Below are 20460 nucleotides of genomic sequence, written 5' to 3'. Positions count from 1 at the left end.
GATTATTACTGTGATTGAAATATGGGGAAGGTGTAGATATAACTGAAGCAGCAGCAGTGAAACTGAAGAGAGATGGAAAACCTTTACTCACTAGATCTGGTGAAATACAAAGAGTGTGTGCATTTCCTAAGAGCACCTCTGCAACTGTAACATAAGAAGGTTTACCAACGAGAAGATATTCTGACCATCTAACTCATTTGGGTTTTCAGTAATTAAATATAGTGAGGGTCTCATCCTATTATTTTTAAAAGACAATGGCTCAAACTTTCAACACACCTTCAAAACTGTAATTAACCAGCACAGAGCCCAATCATTCTGTAACAGCTGTCAATGATAAAAAGATTAAATGTTTTGTAGGCTTGAGATTGACTTTATGCTTTATACATTATTAGATTTACAAAAAGTGGGCACGTCAGAAGACAGAACAATCTACCATATTAGGCTCAAAGAAATATGTCTATTTATACAGTCTATAAATGTTTTAATGTCTTAATTTGGCCAATCTAGTAGAACTTGAATGCATGAACAGGTTAAAGTGGACCATTGTGCATAACTTACCTGAAGCTGTTCACTATATAGACATGTTGGCCATAGTGTCTAAGTGTGTATAGGGGGTCTTGTCCAGGAATCTCTAATTCTTTTAATACTTGTGCAATGCAGCAATTCAATGCTAATCACACTTGCAGACGAGAGTTCAGTTTCAGTTAAATTAGTTCATCTGCTTAGGCAAGCCAAAGAGTATGTTACATATAGAATAACATTCAGTCAGAAAAGACAGGAAAAATGAAAAGATCGTAGTTCATAAAAGGCTACACGTTTTGCACACAAATTACAACAAAATACTTACCATCTCACTAATCTCTCAATCATAATGACATTACAAAGCCTTTAATGTACAAATATACCCCAGGACAGAGGAAGAGGATGCAGGTTAAACAATACTATAGAATCATGACCTTACCAGCTTCAGCAACAAAAGGAACAGCTGGAGAGTGCTCGTGTTTTTTGAATGAAAGCAAATGCACCTCCAAAGACTACACAGCTTCCTCAGAATGAAAGTGAAAAGCAAAATGCAGACTGTTAAAAGCTTCTCAGACTCAATGTACTTTTGAAACACATTTGCAGAGAGAGATAGGAAGGGAGCTGCAAGGAACTGCTGGATGACATGGGAGGTTCTGAGGGGGAGGCAGCAACAAGACTGAGTGACTCTTGTAAAAAACATGGGCTTTCACAAGAGGGACCTGTGGTCTAGGGATATTTTAAGAGTCCCAATAGTAGCTCTTTGGTATTTTAAAAATTGTATTTTAACTTTTAATAAAGATCATAAGAAGCTGCCATTCAATGTAAAATTCTCATCACACTTTATCAAGAGCTGCGTGATTAGAACTCCCCTCAATTAGCTAGATTGTATCCTTAACCAGTTCAAGTAATCAGCCCATGCAGACCCAAAAGTGCTTGTAATGGAATTTTTGGATAAACGATGTCTAGTCACCATTACATCTATTAAGATTCATTCAATCCCTTTTAGGCTGAAAGTGTAGGACAGGCTGAAAGTAGTGATTTTCTATGCTTTGAAATAAATAAAATAAAACACACCCTAGTCAAGTTATTAAACTTATGCTCAAGGCCGAAAATTGCATTTTAATTATGAAACAAATTAAGCTCGGTAATGAGGAGCTCGGGTAGAACAAAAACATGCAAGGACCAGGACTGAGAAAACTGGTCTGCAGTCACTGAATTACCTTTATTACTCAAAATCACACTGCACGGCTCTCCTGTCTGTGGTGTGGCTCAGTGGCTCTTGCTTGGCATAATCTATACAACAATAATAGCTCTTTAAAAAAAAACTTTGAAAGCTGACTGTTGCTAATTTTAATGAACCTGCACTTACAGCTCAGGCTGAATCCAATGGTCTAGATGTTGTAGTCTGAGCCTGGGCCATATCATTAGCTGACTGTGAGGAGGATTTCCCAAGTGGCAGGGCTCATTTGGATGAGTGCTACCAGGGTCCACTCAGCTTATAAAGCAACAGCAACTCCTGGGACTGCCTGAGCTCCCACAAGCTTGCAATGGCGATGCTCTTTCAATCAGCTCTAATCCTCCACATATCAAACAATGAACAGCTCTAATGGGTGGCCGTGTCCACATGCCCTTATTCTCTTTATGTTGTACAGGGGTTGTAGATGTAAAGATGAATCATAAACAACTTTTAGAAAATCTTGTAACTGAAAAATAGCGAGTCATTGGCACAGCCTGGACTTGACCTGCAAAACCATTCCTACTACTGGACCACTTTCCTCCATTAAGCAATTGGCTTTCACACATCTTGATATATTCTAAGTACAACAGTCGGTTTTAGATGATAACACAGAAAACCATGTGTAATGTAAAAGGAAGAAATGTATGGTTATAGGCTGAAGTAGGGGACAATGGAGGTGTCTAGGAATCTAGGTAAAGTGTGTAAAACATGGCAGTGTAAACATTTCCAGGTTCAAAGAAGAGGGGACATTTGCTGGGAAGTAGGGAGTCCATAGTCTGTGATCAAAGTAATCATAAAGTTTGCTTGGATTACCTTAATTAAATTCTTTAAATTTAATTAAATAGTTAAGTGTTACTTAACAGTCCAGAAAGACACCATATAAGATCAGATCAAGAGAAAAGGGGAAAAGAAGGATGAGACCATGAGAGAGAGAGGACGGGAGCAGATAGAACTTGAGGCTTGTGCCAGGTGAGAGTCCCTTCTTCACAATCATCTGAAAATCTCAAATGGAGCTAAGCATTTGAACCTTGCTAAGAGAGCCTGCTTTCTGTAGCTTTTAAGGAACTTGGAGTTCCTGAATGAAGAATCCCTCAGTTTAATACTGCCTCTCTGCTTAGGGCTTCCATTTATTTTGTGGCATTCAGGTTTTAGGGAGGTATTTAATTATAGGTTGTATGCTATTTAGTTAAGAAGGCAGCTTATCTCTTCTTTGCCCTCTGTAGACATTATTTAAGAGTCAAGTACTTGGTAGCAGTCTGAGGATGGTTTAGATGTAGGTCTCTGAAAGTCCTTGTCTGTATACAGAGTAAATTTTGTGTTCCATGTTTGCTGTGTGTAGGGTAGTGTGTGCCACTGTCATTGTTCATAAATATTTGTTTAATCAGGTGAGTCTGAAGTATTACTCTTTTCAGCTAAGCTGTGCTAGAGAACAAGAATTCACGTGCCTCTAACTATACCAACCACTCACATATATTCTTGGCAGAAATCATATACAAGCAGGGGGTTATATTTATTACTGACTAATCTGCTCGGTCAGTTCCTGATTTTCTACATTTTCTAACCCCCTATTTGTAACAGTACAGTTAAGCTATGAAATGCGGCTCTGCAAAGCAATGGCTTTCTAAATTTAAATTAAAGAGATGCCACCTCTTGTTATAGAAGAAAGCAGACGAAGTTGGGAGAAATAATTAAAGTAACTGCCTGATGCAGTTCTCTGACGTTTACAAGGAGGCTGACAAAATCTGAAGGCCACTCCAAGCGGAGGATTTGGTGTACGATTTTACTCTAAGTGAACATGGACTATGAGCCCTGAGAGGAACAATTCAGCAGTCTATCCTGTTACAACAAATTTAATTCACATTTTGGCAAGAATATTTTTTACATATGCATTTTGCATCGACTCTATCAAAGCTTGTATTAGAAAAAAAACACCCAAGCTAGATTAATCCATGGGCTGCCTGGAACTGCCTGACAGCTTGAAGCAGATATCCTCCCCTGTGCCTGAGCACACAGAGTACAAGACTGTTTGAAAAACACACTGTGAAATGAAGTAATTAGTGATGTCCTCCTCAGTTAAGAATCCAACTGCAACAACATCAGAAGTTTTATTAATGAAGTGGGCTCCTGTGAGGGTTACAGAGAAAACAAAAAAAATTCATTATTGTCTCCAGGGAACCTGCTTTTTTATTGCACATTTAATCAGAGAGTAACCCTTACAGAAGAAAGGCCAAATCCACTCATCAATTATCAATCTTGTAAACAAGCAAAGTTAAACTGCAGCAAATTTCAGTCCCTGTCTCAAGAGAAAAATAAAATGCCATTTCAATTTGCAGAGGATTAAAGTCTGCCTAAGATGTTAATCCTTTCTGTAAGATTCTTCCTACAGGGGCTAGGAGAGACTTGCCTGACCAGACTGTCTCTGGGCTATCTCTCTGGCCAAAATAAAGGGATTTACATCGGATTCTAGAAATGAATGTCTTACAATAGAACATCTGTTCTTTTTCATTGTTCTGTCTTTTTCTCCTTAGGAGGATTCCTTGGGGCTAAAGGTTCTAAGATACTTGTATTAAAAGATTACAGGTCTAGCAGTTACATACACAATGTGGGTCTGATATGGTTTTTTTATAACATGCCAGACATTATGGCTGTGTGTAATATGGTACACCAGTTAAGAACATACTGTAAAGGGTGGGACCCAGAGCTGAATTGTGAGATATGCACAGGTATGATGTCACAATTTCTCCAATTTGGAGGTTATATTTTAGACCTGGGGTTCTTAACCTGGGGGGCACAACCCCTGTAGTCCCAGGACAGAACGCAGGTTTAGGGCGGTTACACATTAAAGGACAATAACAGAATTTAAACAATTAACTATTATATACACCTGCACGGTTAAGACTATTTACACAAGCAGGGTAACTTAGTGGTCACTCTGCGAGCCCACAGACCATCCCCAGGATACAACTCCCAGCCTGCTCTGCGGTGTGCCCGGCGAGGGTGCTATATTATTTTCTATTGGATGGGCCAGGATTGCATTTATTTTTGTAGTACTTTTTTCTTTAGTGCAAGGTAGTCGTGATTAGCCTAGCAATGGAGCGTTTTTTAATAGGTGGCACTGAAAGAGTGAGAGCTAAAGATAATGAGGAGAAATGCACAGCAGAAAACTCAGAACAGGAAAAAACTAAGAAAATGAGAAAAATTAGTTTCTTTTAACGAGAGCTACAGGAGCTAAGAGGCCAACAATCTACTCTCCAAAAAGCCCCCACTGTAAATCAGAAGGCACTTCAGGCGTCTTTCGTCATAGCTAACTGGACTGCCAAAACTTGGAAGCCACACACGTTAGGCGAGACTTTCTTACTGTGCGCTAAGGAAATGGATTTCAATTACGTGTAGGAAGAGCACTGCATAGCAGCTAGCATTGATACCAGTGTCAAATGGTACCATGTCTAACCGCATTGGGCGTATGGCAAGAGACATGGAAGAGGAGGTGATCGCTAAGATAAAATAAGATAAAATGTGTATTCCTTACAACTTGACGGGACCACTGATATCTCCAGAGATGCACAAATGCTTGTTTACGTCAGATTTGTTGAAGAGGGAGAAATTAATGAGGATTTTTTGTTCTGTTGTCCAGTTCCCGAGCGTGCCACTGGCGATCAACTTTTCGTTTTGCTGGACACATATGTACCTGAGCATGAAATTGACTGGAACAAGTGTGTGGGCATCTGCTCAGACGGTGCACAAGCTATAACTTGCAAACACAGTGGGCTGGCCATGAAAGTACAGGCTGTTGCTTCATTAGCTTTGTGGACGAATTGTACGATTCATAGACAAGCCCCCACAGCTAAGAAATTGCCCCCTGAACTCAAACAAGTAATGGATGAAGCTGTTTGTACTGTAAACAAGTGCAACAAACGCACGAGATTTCAAGATTCTCTGTCAAGAGTTGGGAGCAGAACATCATCAGCTGTTGTACCACAGCGAAGTACGATGGCTGTCCAGGGGTAACGTATTGAGTTGCCTTTACGAGCTCCGAGATAAGGTAAGAGTATTTCTATTGGAGAAAAACTCCCCACTAGCCACTAAATTTTCAGACGAAAATGTCTCGCCCTGCTGGCCTATCTGGCTGACATTTTCAAACGTCTCAACGAGCTGAACGCGGGACTGCAAGGGAAAAACACATCTGCCTTCTCTCTCTCCGACAAAACTGAAGCTTGCATCAGAAAGCTATGCTTGTGGCAAACTCGGCTGGACAACGAAAACTTTGAGGCTTTTCCTGAACTAGAGGAGTGTTTGAACGACGGCACTGTTTTAAAGGCTGACCTGTGTGTGCTTATTCAGGTTAATCTTGATGGAATGACAACAGAGTTTTGGGAGTTTTTTTCAGAAAACTGTGCAGTGTCTGCAACAGATAAATGGATAAGGAATCCTTTCTTTGCCAACAGGAATTGCTCTTGAAATAGAGGAGTCATTGATTGATCTGACCACTGATATGGCCCTGAAGCAGAGGTTCACAGAGAGGCCTCTGGTTGAAATTGAATTATGGAAGTATGGAAGACTGAGTACTTTGGCACTGAAAAATCTGTGTTTGTGTGTGCGTGTGGAGGGGAGGGGGGGGGTTGTGAAATATTTTTAAACCCGAAAAAGGATTGCACTCTCAAAAAGGTTAAGAACCCCTGAAATTTAGACAGTTATGACTACCACACTTTAACTGTTAAATTGAGCTTTATGCAAGAATACAATTTTTCGGCTAAATAACACATTTGATTAAATTTGAGTGAGCCACCAATATACCATTATATTGAGTTCATCACCATAAAAAAGGTTGAAAACTGCTGATATACAGTAGAGGCATATTAGTAAGTTGGAAATGATTAGAAATCACCACAAATACCAAAGAGCACAGTTTTTATCCCCATGCTGAAGTTTAAAAGTAAAGAGGTATTCTCTCCCAGAGTATTTCCTCAGAGACCTCTCTCTCTCACTCACCCAGAATTCTGGACGTACTCCCAGGTCCCTGGGGGGACAGACCTTCAATGGGCTCGAAGGTGGGGTTATCTATGCCGATTCTGGGGTTCTGGGAAAGTTTCTTGAGCCTCATGGAGGAGTTGAGGTCCAGCTCCTGCTTCTTGCCCTCTTCTTCGCGGCGGCGCCGCATGTCCTCCTGCTGCTGCCGGATCCTCTCTAGCTGGGCACTGCGCCGCACTGGCATGGCCCTGGAGCCCAGGTCCCCTGGGCAGTCCACTGCCATCTCCCGGTGCCACTGTGGCTCCTCGTGAGCTGAAAGCTCACCACTCTTCACGTCGCTGTCTGAATCCTCTGTCACGTGCCCGTTCATGTGCGAAGTAGTCATGGCGATCACTATCGCCTGGAGTCACCTTAACTCTTCAGATACAAAGGGTGATTGGGCAGTTCTCAAATGCAGCTGCCATTCTATCAACACTGCCACTGGTCGGCCAAATGCCACCCTCCGAAATGGGCACACCACCTACAGAAGAAACACAACCCATTAACACTGGCACTGTAGTACCACATTGACTCCACTTGCATTCAATATATCAAGTATATTGTTGGTAGCAGCAAGCAAAATTAAGGTGGTTATTTCAGAGGAAAGACTTCATTGCCTACAGAAACCTAAGCGGTGAAGATCCCTCAATAATTTTGACACTGTTCTTTAACATAGAGGCTGGCCAGTGTGTTACAATATGGGTTTGATGTAGCAGATTTACAACATCTTTTCTGCCCAAGAACAATTAAACAGTAAAACAGGAGGCAATCATGTCAGTGCAGCAGGAAAAGGTATTTTCAGAAAACTTCATTGGAATATGGATAGACAGCCCTTAAACTCTCTCTTTGCCAGTTAAATCACAACCACTTAAGCTCTCTCTCATATACCTGAGACCAGGTTAAGAATATAAATGTACTGAAGAGGATATGAAGTCATGCAATGTGTGCTGCTTTACAAAATAAAAAAAACAATATTGAGAAGATATATATATATACTTGAGCAGTCGGGTGTTTAAAATCAACTCAGTCTCACCAAGAACTTATTTATTGACCTGTATAAAAAATATGGCAAATATAAAATTCACTTTGTGTGTACTATCCACTTCACCTATATTTATGCAAAGGATTTTTTTACATTTTTCTGCAATGTAAGAGTTGCAATCTTTATAATGGGACATCTGAATCACCTATTTTAATATACACTGTGCTGCAAATTATTCAACTTGCCTGAATTACTAGTTCATCAGCACCATGCTTAGAACCCTGTCAAGATTATAGCTATTACTGCTTTCATTTTCCGTTTGGCATGTGCAGAAGCTATTTAGAGAAATGTTTTGAGATCAGCATGTTTCAGAATAGCTCATAGTTATATTTGCAAAGCCATAAATGACTTTGTGCACTAAACCTAATACAAACATCCCAGTCACATTCCTTTCTCATCTTGCAGTTTTGGAAAGTTATGAAAATCGAATTGCTTTGAAAAAGAATCCGACTTCCTATATGAAGATCTACTGTAGTTAATACAGTGAGTTCTCAGTCAGCACTGTATAGATGTCATAAAGGGGCTCATTTACTAAAGCAGTACAAATATTCTCAAACACCTGTCAACAGAGGTATGACAATGATGGGTCACAGGCTTTTAAACACAAGCTCAGTGTTTTCTCCCTGAAGTGAGACTGCATCAATTAAAAAGCCTAAGTTTCACCAAGGTTAAAAAATAATAGCACAACTAGCAAGCCATAAAATGGGTGAATAATGCCAGACAAGTTCCACAAGTGCTCTAGGGGGACCTTAAAGAAGATTTGCACAGATCTGTCCAACATATCAAATTGCAGTCAGCAACTTTTCAGCATGTTTAACGACAAACTTGGGTTTACCACTACAATTTAAAGACTATGTGATCAACAATGTGGCCTTTGTTTTAACAGTATTGAAATTGTGAAGATATACATACCATTAGGCTACATCAAGCAAAACAACGCTTAGGGGAACACAAATGGTTCTGTTCAGAGGGATAATGCTAAAAATTAAGCGTAAACTTTTGTAAAAAGCTACGCAAATCTGAATCTGAGCAGCAACAAGGTTGAAATGAAAAGTGCTATACAGTGTGGTGAAAAAGTACACCTACTTAAGATTTTATGGTTTAACATATTTAGACATATTTCACCTTCACCTAGTTTTCACTGAGTCCTAATAGTAGATAAAACTAACTTAACCTGACAATTGACACACAATACACAAAATTATTTTTTAATAATAAAAGCCAGTATTCAATGTCAGTGGGTGAAAAAGTAAGCAAACTCTTCAGTCCAATCCATAGTACAGCATCAATTCAGGCACCTCAGCAATGTCTCCTATAATCTGATGTCAAGGGTGATGTTTCACTCAACATGATGGGATTATTGTAAAAGACTCACAATTTTAGATTTCCTCTTTAAAAATGCACACTGAAGCTACTCAAAACAAACATCTTCATAGAATTTGAAGACAGACCTCAAAACACAGGCTATAAAAAGGCTATAAAAATTTTGACCTGACTTGTCTTTTAACTATGTGTAAGCGAGAAGAAAATAAATCACCAATAAAGAGACCCGTTAAGGAACCTGCATTTAGAGAGGCACTATAAAATTCCCAACGCAGAGTGGTGACAGTGATGGCAATGGAGGAATGACCATGAAGAGCTGAAAGAGAGGGGTTTAGAACACACAGAAGACAGAAACAACTTAATTTTTAATTTCTCATATATTGCAGAGATGTATTAAAACAAACCTAACCAGAAAACTAAACCAGCAAACTCACTCTTTCATAAAATATTTTTTTAAAAATTGGATGAGGCAGCACATTCTTACCATACTCCCCAATGAGGGGGTTAACTTTGTAAGCATGTTAAGTGTAGTTAACATAATAAAAAAGACATTAAAATAGTCTATATAAAATCCATGCAACCCTTAATTTTTAAAGAAGGTAAACAAAAAAGGGTTTATGGAGATATACTCAGCTAGTTGTTTAAAGCATCTGGCAGCAGATGGCAAGCTGGGCCAGGCTTGCTATTGCTATAAATATGGTTTTCTGGAAGTGAGCCCATGACTGCAGCTAGCTTTATTGTGTGGAAGTTTGAATATACTTACAGAAGACTGACTAAGGTATGAAAACTGAAATTAAATAACTGACAGCAAAGGTGTCAGAAGAAAAAAAATGCACTTATTCTTCCATCATGACTAAGTCAGTGCAGCTCAGAGAAATCACTCCTAAGCACAATCCAAGCACTTAAAAGACACAAAGCATACTGAAAGCAAGGTTTCTAAGGTAAGCAAAATAATTCAGAAAGCACCGCTATGTACAACTTTTCAAACTTTTTAAGTTTTGAAACTACTGTACCTTTGAATTCCTACAATTCAAACTAATGGAGTCTGCAGAGTGTCTGAAAATCACTCTTTTAGGTTTTAGGTTTTTCCAATCAGAGATTACATTGAAAAAAAAATGAATTAAAACGGTTATGTTTGAATTAACAAATGTAAAAATAAGTGTTCCAGCTGCTTGTAAATTCTTGAAATGTGCAATACTGCTGTGAATGCTATTGGACAATAAGATTATATTCTGCCCTTGTTATTAATCCTACAGTTATCAAGCTGCAGTTACATCTGCCTCATAAATATGATATATGATATGTTCATGTAGGATTTGAAAAAAAGTGCTTTTTAAAAAAATCTTTTCTTACTGGTTTCATAAATAAAAATAAATGTCTAGACAAGGAATTCAACAGGTGAAAACCATTGTGAAGCCTCTTCCACAGGTGAAAGATTTATTAGACACATCTGACTTTACCTCAACAAAATGTATAAGTCACCCATAAAAACTGCAACACCTTACATCAAACCAGATATTTCAATTAATGTCAAGGGAAGGTTTGGCAAAGTATTTCACAGGTGGGCAGGACACGAATCACCTGAGATCTCAGAGCAATTATCAGCTCTAACAAGAGCCAGACAATCTTCAGATCAGTCTTTATCAATCTTATCTGCACAGGATACTACCAAATGGAAACACCTAGACTTGAGATAGCACTGCTCACCGTTCTTGACAGCCTTAAACACATTTACTTTTAATTGCTCTTATAAAAGGAACAAATGTATTGTGTGTGCTTTGAAATACAGTGCTTCCTGTTTCCCATACTATTTAGACCATGTATAGGTAAGACTAGAATTATTTAATAGATATTTTGCATGCTCCTTTGTTTGAATAGTACAACACAAGAAGCTGGCTGATTCTCTGGTGATGAATTTGCAGGAACAGCAAGAACTCCCCTAGAAAAAGCTCTATTTTATTATCACACCCAGTCTCTCTATCGCAAGGTCCTGATAACCACCAGGCCTGTTCGCCATCACACTTCTACTTCCTGGTGTCCATCACTGTGAACTCCTCCTGGAGGGTAGGGATTAGGGTATTAGAAACAAACCAACAAGCAAGGCCCATAAGCCTTCAGATTTTGGACAGAAATATTGCAAGTCTGAGCCAGTGTTTTGTGAACTTGTGAGCTCTAAAATGAGCAGCGCTTTGTGAGATTCCTCATGATGGACTCGCATGGATAACCATGATGTGGAACAGGAAGAAAATGTATATTTACTTGAGAAGCAATGACTTAATACAACAGACTTGATTTTGGAAGCATCAGGATATCATTCTTTCAGTTAGAATTTATTGATGAAAATAGGTTAGATTTATTGATATAAAGGAAAAACCTTTTCTAAGACAATATGAGTCTTCCAGGGGGAACCTCAGGCAGCTGATAAGAATTCTGAAATCTAAACTATGTTAAATATAATTAACAGTTCTGTACAAATTTTAACCTTTTGTCAAGTGGATATTTGTTTTCTTTATACTCAATTTCACTTTCTTTACATGGAGGTTACAAAATAATTTTATGATTATGCCCCACTTTATACAGCAGCCGTCTTTATAAAATAGTTTTTTTTTCAGATCCTACCTTCAACACCACTCAGATGCTCAAATTCACACTCACGTTAATTTTGTAGAGCTGGTTAAAACATTCTTATAAATGCAGCAATGGTTCTTCTGTTGAGATTTCAACAGTAACCTCTCTACTATCAATTTGTAAAATGAAAACCTCAGTTATTGACCAAAAGAAAAACAAATCCTGGAAAATGGAGAACAATCAAACACAGACTTTTAACCTCAGTGTCTAGGCAGTCGAGCTCTCCCATGCACACAAAGATAACCTACATCTCTGCAATAGCACTGTTGCTATCGTGATTTTGCTTTAAATAAGCTTCAGTCAGTTCACAAAAATACTTAACAGGCTGAGTGTTTATTTGGAGCCAAAAACATCTGCATTTCAGCTAAAGTGGACAGTGCTGCCATACCCAAACAAAAGGACCTTCCATCTTCAACACAGTAGAAAGGAATAGGAGTGGATTAAGTGAAGATTAACAGTGTTACGGTAGGAGGAAAAACAACAACTGGTCTTTTTCAAATGCTAAGTGCCAGATACTGGCAGAGGTCAATGGGTTAACAAAGTGTGAGACTGAGGCACTGGTGTTATTACATCATATCAGTGGACTTACTGTGGTGAGCCTGTACCTATAATACCTTTCAGGAGAGCCTGTGTTTAAAGGAATCTTTAACTAGTCAAGGAGTTTCTGGGAAAAAAATCTTAAATTGGATTTTTATTACTGGTACAATGAAGTCATTCTGAGCTCAGCTGAAGTGCAAACTAAGACTCTTAGACATTGTGTATCAATTGTTTGTAGATTTATGACGACTTTCTGTTCTATTCTATTCAAAATAACACACACATCGCACATATACAAGGGCACATTTCAGTAACTTCTTAACTGAGATCTCAAGAGTATGAAAAACGACTACTGCAAGAGTAATAAAACAATTCTGTTCTGAAACTGACAAAATCAGAAACTGCAAGAGCTCCACAGAGGACACTTGTTTACACTGTGCAAGATTACATATTGACTGGAAAAGTTAGACCTAACTGAAATCTGTACAAGACAGCACAATTCCATCAACCATTACACTATATTATACTGCAGTTTAAATGGCTAATTACCATATCACAGCCTGAAATGTCACGTGTGCTGAAGTATCAGATGCTGCTGCTCCTGCTAATAAGTTCCAATATTCTCCCGATAACCCCCTTAGCCCTCTCTCCCTCTCCAAACCCTCCAGGGAGCAGCTGGGAAGCCTCTTTTCCAGGAGATTATCATTCCACAGGCAGCCCTGCCACAGCAGCCTTGAGCATCACCATGGCAACAGCTTTGTCAGCGAGCACGAGGTCCTGAGAAGGAAAGAGAAAGGCGACTTCCCGAGTCCTTACCCAAAACAAAGCAGGAAATACTCTCTTCGCACTCCTTCCTGCCTACGCCTTCAGATCCCTTCCTCGTCTTTTACGTTTTCTGGACTCTTATGGCTCAACCCGAAATGTAAAACAAGGCAGCCAGTCACTCTAGTGCAGGGCAAAGGGCAAGGGGCAAGGCAGTGTTTCCACTTCACTGAGCCCATCCACACCCTGTGCTTACATAGCAGATGGCTCAAGCAGTCTAGCAAGATGCTCTGATGATGCCAATAATGCCTGGACACTGAGCAGTATGATGTGTCTTCTCTCAATACTGACTCAATACATGACTCAGTAGATGTGCAGGAAAAGATGAGTGCCCTGGGAGCACAGCTAGTGACCTATCTCTAGATCCACAACAGTGACGGAGGCAAGACAGGAAACAGAGCAGAGTTAATTGTGTTCTACTCGAGCTTCAGCGTAAACCTGACATTCCAGTTAACAGCTCCTCATACTACATACTGTGATCAAAAGTGCTGGTCAACCAACCAGATACATATTAAATTTAAACACTCTTCAGGAGCAAATGACCTCTCAAGAAAACAACTAGCCTAAACATAAAATTATATTTGAAAAGTATAAACTGCAATTTTAGATCAATTTGTATATACTGTCTATATCAAGTGCAAAGATCTGTACAAAACCTAATTGCTTTTTTTACTGTGCGAAAGTTACAATTAAAAAATTATATTTGATAGGAATGACAGATACCCTTCATTTGCTTTTCCTAGGCTGAGTGTAGGAGGACAATAGAGTCCTTGTTCTACACAAGGAGGACATACAGGGGAATGGCATATCACAACCCTGCAGGACATACAGGGAACGGATTTCCCATGTGAAACAGCGGGAATTTACACCATTGAAATCAATAATTGATTCAATTAAGTACTTATAGGAGTTCAAGTGGATAGAAAACCAGAAAGACTTGTGACTACAGGATAAGGAGAGGGGATAACAGCTCTTGCATTTACTTTCCTTATTGGTTTGTGATCAATATCAAGCTCCAAGAGGGAGTAGTGCTTCACTTCAAGCACAGACCTCATGATTATAATAATAAACTTTATTTTATATAGCGCCTTTAAAGGTGGCTTCTCAAAGCGCTTTACAGGATGATAATAACAATAAATAAGAAGAATACAACAATAAATAAGAAGAATACACAAGATAAGACACAATTACAATTACAACAATAACAATAGAGGAGACCGTGGAAGGTGGTACTAAGAAGAGCAGAGGGGTGAAAAATGGAACCAGTTAAGTAAAGGCTTTTCTGAAAAAGGTTTTGAGTCTGGATTTGAAGAAGTTTAGAGAAGGTGACTCTCTGATATCCTTGGGCAAAGAGTTCCAGAGCTTGGGGGCATAACAGAAGGCCCTGTCACCCATACAATGTAGACGGGCTTGGGGGACAGTAAGGAGAGCAGAATTTGAAGAGCGGAGGTTGCGAGGTGGGGAGTAGGGCAATAATAGTTCAGACAGGTATTGAGGTGCCAAGCCATGTAGAGCCTTATAGGTGAGCATGAGGATTTTAAAGTCTACGCGGAATTTGACCGGAAGCCAGTGCAAGGACTCCAGGATAGGAGTAATGTGAACACTTGCACTAGACCTGGTCAGGATTCTGGCTGCTGAATTTTGGACATACTGCAGTTTGTTCAGAGTAGATTTAGATACCCCAGCGAGTAGAGCATTGCAGTAGTCAATTCGAGAGAATACAAATATGTTGATCAGCTTTTCAGCCACAGTGAATGATAGCATAGGGCGTAGTCTTGCGATATTTCTAAGGTGAAAAAAAGATGTTTTGACAGTATGCTGCACATGTGGGTCGAATGTTAAGCCAGAATCGAATATAACCCCAAGGTTTTTCAATTTTGATTGAAGCTCAAGTACAGAGCCATCTACAGATAGGGTTACAGGACTGGCTTTACAAAGTTGATGGGGGGTACCAATAAGCACGACTTCAGTCTTGTCGCAGTTAAGATGAAGGAAGTTTTGAGTCATCCAAATTTTTATGTCAGAGATGCAATTAGATAGAATAGAGACAGCCACATCAGTGTCAGGTTTGGTATGGATGTATATTTGAGTATTGTCAGCGTAAAAATGAAAGCTGAGGCCATGTGATCTTAAAAGCTGACCAAGTGGGAACATGTAAATGCTGAAGAGCAAGGGGCCCAGTATTGAGCCCTGGGGGACACCTGACTTGACAAGACCAATTTCAGACCTGTACCCATTGAAAGAGACAAAGTGACAGCGATCAGTGAGGTAAGATTTAAACCATTTAAGGGCAGTGTCAGAAACTCCAAACACAGTCTCGAGACGAGAAAGTAAGATGTTATGGTCAACAGTGTCAAAGGCAGCACTGAGATCAAGAAGGATGAGTATGGAAAGAGAACCAGAATCAGAAGCTATTAGGAGATCGTTGGTGACTTTGACCAGGGCAGTTTCTGTGCTGTGAAGTTGACGGAAGCCAGATTGGAGGGGTTCGAAAAGGTTGTTTGTCATGAGGTGGTTATGTAACTGAAATGTGACAGCATGTTCTAGAATTTTAGAGAGAAAGGGTAAGTTGGAGATGGGGCGAAAGTTAAGATTGTCGAGAGCCATGTTAGGCTTTTTTGGCAAGGGAGTAATGGCAGCAGTTTTGAGGACCATTGGTACAATGCCAGTGCTCATGGATTCATGTATAATATTGAGGACAATGGGACAGAGAGAAAAGAAACAGGACTGAAGTGCTATTAGTGCTATTTTAAGCACTCAGTCCATACATTCATTATCTATACCAAGGGTCTCCAACCTTGGGCCAGACAGTGAAAAGGTAGATAGACAGGGAGATTTTATGATGGAAGAATACATAATAAACCACACAATTTATATTATAATAAATTTAATGAAAACCCTTATGTCATATAGTGTTATATTCAAATATACAAATAGAACTAAAAGAAATATTCACATCCATGTGTACAAATCTAATGCGATATATGGATTACTTCTGTGATAGAATGTCTTCAAATTCTGTTTCAAAGTTTGTTGCCCCCAGAATCAAAATCTGCTTGAGGTTCTCATCAGAGAGTGATGTTCGATATTTAGATTTTACATATTTCATCTTTGAAAATGTTTGTTAACACAGATATGAGACCTCCTGGGAAAAACTAAGGTTGCTGCTGGAAGAGGTGTTAGTGAGGCCAGCAGGGGGCGCTCACCCTGCTGTCTGTGTGGGTCCTAATGCCCCAGTATAGTGACGGGGACACTATACTGTAAACAGGTGCCGTCCTTCGGATGAGACGTAAAACCGAGGTCCTGACTCTCTGTGGTCATTAAAAATCCCAGGGTGTCTCTTGAAAAGAGTAGGGGTGTAACCCCGGCATCCTGGCCAAATTTCCCATTGGCCCTTACCAATCATGGCCTCCTAATAATCCCCATCTATGAATTGGCTTCATTACTCTGCTCTCCTCCCCACTGATAGCTGATGTGTGGTGAGCGTTCTGGCCCTCTATGGCTGCCGTCACATCATCCAGGTGGACGCTGCACATTGGTGGTGGTGGAGGGGAGTCCCCATTACCTGTAAAGCGCTTTGAGTGGAGTGTCCAGAAAAGCGCTATATAAGTGTAAGTAATAATAATAATAATAATTATTATTATTATTATTATTATTATTATATGTGGAGGCAAAGACAGAAAACATTCCATGAGCAAATTTTCTAATGTTCTTAACTTTCTTCAGGCAGTGATTTATAGAAGCTAAGAAAATCCTTTTCCTTAAACAGATCCCCATACAAGTTATTCGCAGAAAGGTCAATTACTTTGAGCTGCAACTCAGACTGAAGATCTTCAACTTCACTTGCAAAAGGGTTCTGGGACAATCATATGTTCTCTGAGACACTGTCAAAATCTTGAAAACGGTCCTGAAATTGCTGCTTCAAATTTGTCAAATCAAGTTTAAAGCGAATGTAATCGGAAAAGGTTTGGTACATTCATTTCTGTACTTTTCACAAGTTGCAAAATGAACAAAATTGTTAGCTGCCACCTGTTCTTCCAAAATGAATTAATGTTTGTCTGAAGGATTTTACACATGAAAAATCAGAAATGATAGAATTTACACCCTGAAGTTTCACATTCAGTTCACTTATACGTGCGGTCAAATCCACAAGAAAGACGAGATTCCATAATCAAACACTGTCAGAGGGGGCGTTTCCTCGGAGTCATGAAAATATCTGTTTCTGTGCGTAATTCAACAAAATCTCTTTGGCACTTTAGCTTTGCTGATCAAGCAAACCTCACAGTGGTGCGGAATGTCCGGATATTCACTCTCAATTTCAGATAGGAAGTTTTTAAACTGACGATAATTAAGGGAGGACGATCGTATAAAATTCACTGTCTTCACAACTATATCCATTACTTCAGATAATTGTACATTTTTACCACATGAAGCCTGCTGATGAATGATACAGTGCAAAATAATCGTTTTTTTCCCAGGTCTTCTGTGCGACAAGCAATTGTATTAGCTCACAGACTTATTTGCTCGAACAAAGCAACTTTTTCTGAACATAGTTCAACAGCCTTCATAACAAGTTTTTATATACTGCCCATCAGTAAATGGTTTCCCTGCATTTGCTATGACATGGGCTATTTTGAAACTTGCTCTTACAATGGATTCTGATTGTTGTGATCGCTTTGTGAGTATTTCACACTGATGAATTAGATTTTTCTTCAGTGTTTCTATTTGAACACATTTTGCCAGTCAAGTCTGAGTACTTTCGTGCTTCGTATCGTAATGCCTTCGGATATTATACTTTTTGAAAACAGCAACGATTTCTCTGCATATTAAGCTTCTTATTGCTTTCAATCACGAAATAGTTTTCAGTCCATTTCTCAAATTCATATTCTGAAATCAATATACTACCATACACTGCAACTTGAGCTTCAGTTCTTTTTTGAGGACCCATAACTGCAATGTCAGTGCTGTGATTCAGTGTACATCCAGCTGTGCTAAAGGTTTCCTCCTTTGGTTAACCTTTTCACATCAGTTCTCAGTCCCTTTGCAGTAGTTTAGAATTAGCAATTGACAATGGTGCATCATTTTTTTTTTTGAGCTAAGGTAAAATTGACCAGGAAGGGCCTCACATTCGAAATTGGTTATTTTAACTAATCCATCAACCTCTCAGTCACAAAGTGCAAGTCATCAACATCAACAAGTCATCCTGAGTGCCTTGGCTATGGTTTGCCATTTTGAAGTGCTGGGAGTTTTACCTTGGCTGCCTCTGCAGAAAGGTTCCAGATGAGTTCATAACAAAAAAAGGAGTCCTCTATCCTGAACTGGGGGGTATGTTGTGTTTTGGGGTTTTTGCTCCAAGTTCTTTGATAAAATTGATTTTGGTTTTGTATTTGAAATGTCATTTTAGTTCTCCCTGTAGTTCTTAATACATTGTAACACATTTAGAGTTGTAATTAGTATTAATCCTCTTCCAATTCCAGTGTATTGCAGATCTTACCCTTGTTCAGGCATATTAGCTGAAACATAACCAATAAGACCTTTGCAAAAAGGAAAAGCACCTACTGTTTAATGAAAGTGTTTCATATAGTATAATCACCCCCTCTAGAGGTTAATCATTTTATTACCTCTTAAGAGCTTTTTAGTCAGAATAAAAGGAACAAACCATTATTTAACAAGTTCAGTTTAAGTTGCTGTAAATATATTTTTTAAACCAAGGACGGAGTGAAAAAGTCCAATCAAGCAGGCTGATCAGCTACAAGCATCAGTTAACACTGGTGGTTAAGGGTACAGTTGGAACAAAAACTAGGAGACAGTGTGTCTACACTGGTCAGTCAGGCCCAGGATTCAGAGTCACTAACATAAGATACCTTAGTAAAGCAGCGCAGGTCACACCTGAAGAAGGCTCCACGGCTGAAACGTTGTGTTTTCTTTCTTCTCTTTTCAGCATGGTATAAATCTATTACTTGTTCCTTTGCAGCCTACGCATACTGACGCAGCTACCCACCTGAATTACTTTAACCTAGGTCTTTTCAAGAATCAGCTGGATGACATTTTTGAATGAAGTAGCTACTAACTACCAAATAAGTTGGACAGGCCAAACAGCTACCTCTTGTACGTTACATGTCTTATGGTCTTATGTATATTAAAAGCAGACGACAAGCTAGTAAAGCATTCTATTCCATAGTGCCTTTCAGGAAATAGGCTTCATACCAGGATTTTTCTCCCTAAAGTAGAGTACAAACTGAACAGCTTCCCTTCAAGAAAGCTCTCTCTGTGAGCAAGAAAAGGAAGTAAAAAAATGCAGGGTTAACAGGGAATGTCACATTGGTAATGAGCACAGATCTAGAGAATATAGGAACTTGGATTCCTACAGACCAGGGTTAAACCCTTACTTAGTGTGCCTGTAGTCATGTTTTGTCATTTCAGTAGCAGTGAACAGATGCTAAAATTCACAACATATATTTGTAAAAAAAATCAGTATAAGCAGCATACAACATAATATAAATTGAATTAATCAAGTCCATTATTTGTATGCCAGTGCATAACTATAAAATGAATACATCTAAACTTAAGACAGTGCAAAAATGTGCCTTCTTCAAAGGCTTCAGAGACTGAAGATTAATGTAAAAACCCTGCCATACTGCAGCAGACCAGTGACTGTCCAGACCAGCAGTATAACCTTACAGCGTTAATCCCATACTCCAATCCTAAACTTGTGGGGGAGGGGGGAAGAATGTTTCTTAAGTGTCTGAGCTTAAAAGCAGCAGGATTCTCAAGCAAGCCGTCTCTTTCTTAGGTAGTTTAGCTCTGGTACCTAGCTAGTGACTGACAAGTGACAGTCTCAGCAGCCTAACTGAACCCCACAATGTTCTGTCCCATTGGCACCCTTGATAAAGATGAAAAAAACCCACAGATAATGAGCTTTATTTTATGCCCCCCAAAATGGGGCTACTACAGATTTGTATTCCAATACAATTATTTCAAAATGTTTTTTTTAAATGAGTAATACTGTTTTTAAGCAGAAACATCTGTGTCAAAATTATTGGATAGCCTACGGTTTTAAAAGAAAAATCAAACAATGAAATTTGTAATGAAATTCGTTTTATTTAAATACAACTCGGTTTTAAGGAAAGTTTTTTGCACTTCCTGTTTAACAAGAGTATAAAAAAAGAGGTAACTCAAGAAAACCTTTTGTCATCCATCATCATGGGGAAAGGCAAGGAACTGACATACCAAGAGACAAATGGTTGTTGATCTTCACTAATCAGGTAATGTTTAATGTTTTATAATCTGTGCTGTTTATTTCATACAATTTTTCCATTCTTCTTTATCAAGGTTGCCAACA

At 39.1% G+C, this 20460-nt stretch overlaps 1 protein-coding gene across 2 annotated transcripts in view; it reads right to left on the bottom strand.

Annotated features, from left to right (window-relative positions):
• pals1a (protein associated with LIN7 1, MAGUK p55 family member a) overlaps window positions 1-20460 on the bottom strand; it is a 78106-nt gene that overhangs the window by 35537 nt on the left and 22109 nt on the right. For both annotated transcript variants that reach the window (XM_088925321.1, XM_088925322.1), the window contains exon 2: window positions 6749-7247. In XM_088925321.1, the coding sequence (XP_088781447.1) occupies window positions 6749-7112 (364 nt within the window). In that variant the 5' untranslated portion in view covers window positions 7113-7247. The remainder of the gene's footprint in view (window positions 1-6748; window positions 7248-20460) is intronic.

This window comes from Atractosteus spatula, chromosome 9 (assembly GCF_055471065.1).
Source record: "Atractosteus spatula isolate fAtrSpa1 chromosome 9, fAtrSpa1.hap1, whole genome shotgun sequence".
NCBI lineage: Eukaryota > Metazoa > Chordata > Actinopteri > Semionotiformes > Lepisosteidae > Atractosteus > Atractosteus spatula.
The sequence above is the reverse complement of the archived record's forward strand: the minus strand, read 5'-3'. Positions and strand labels throughout refer to the sequence as shown.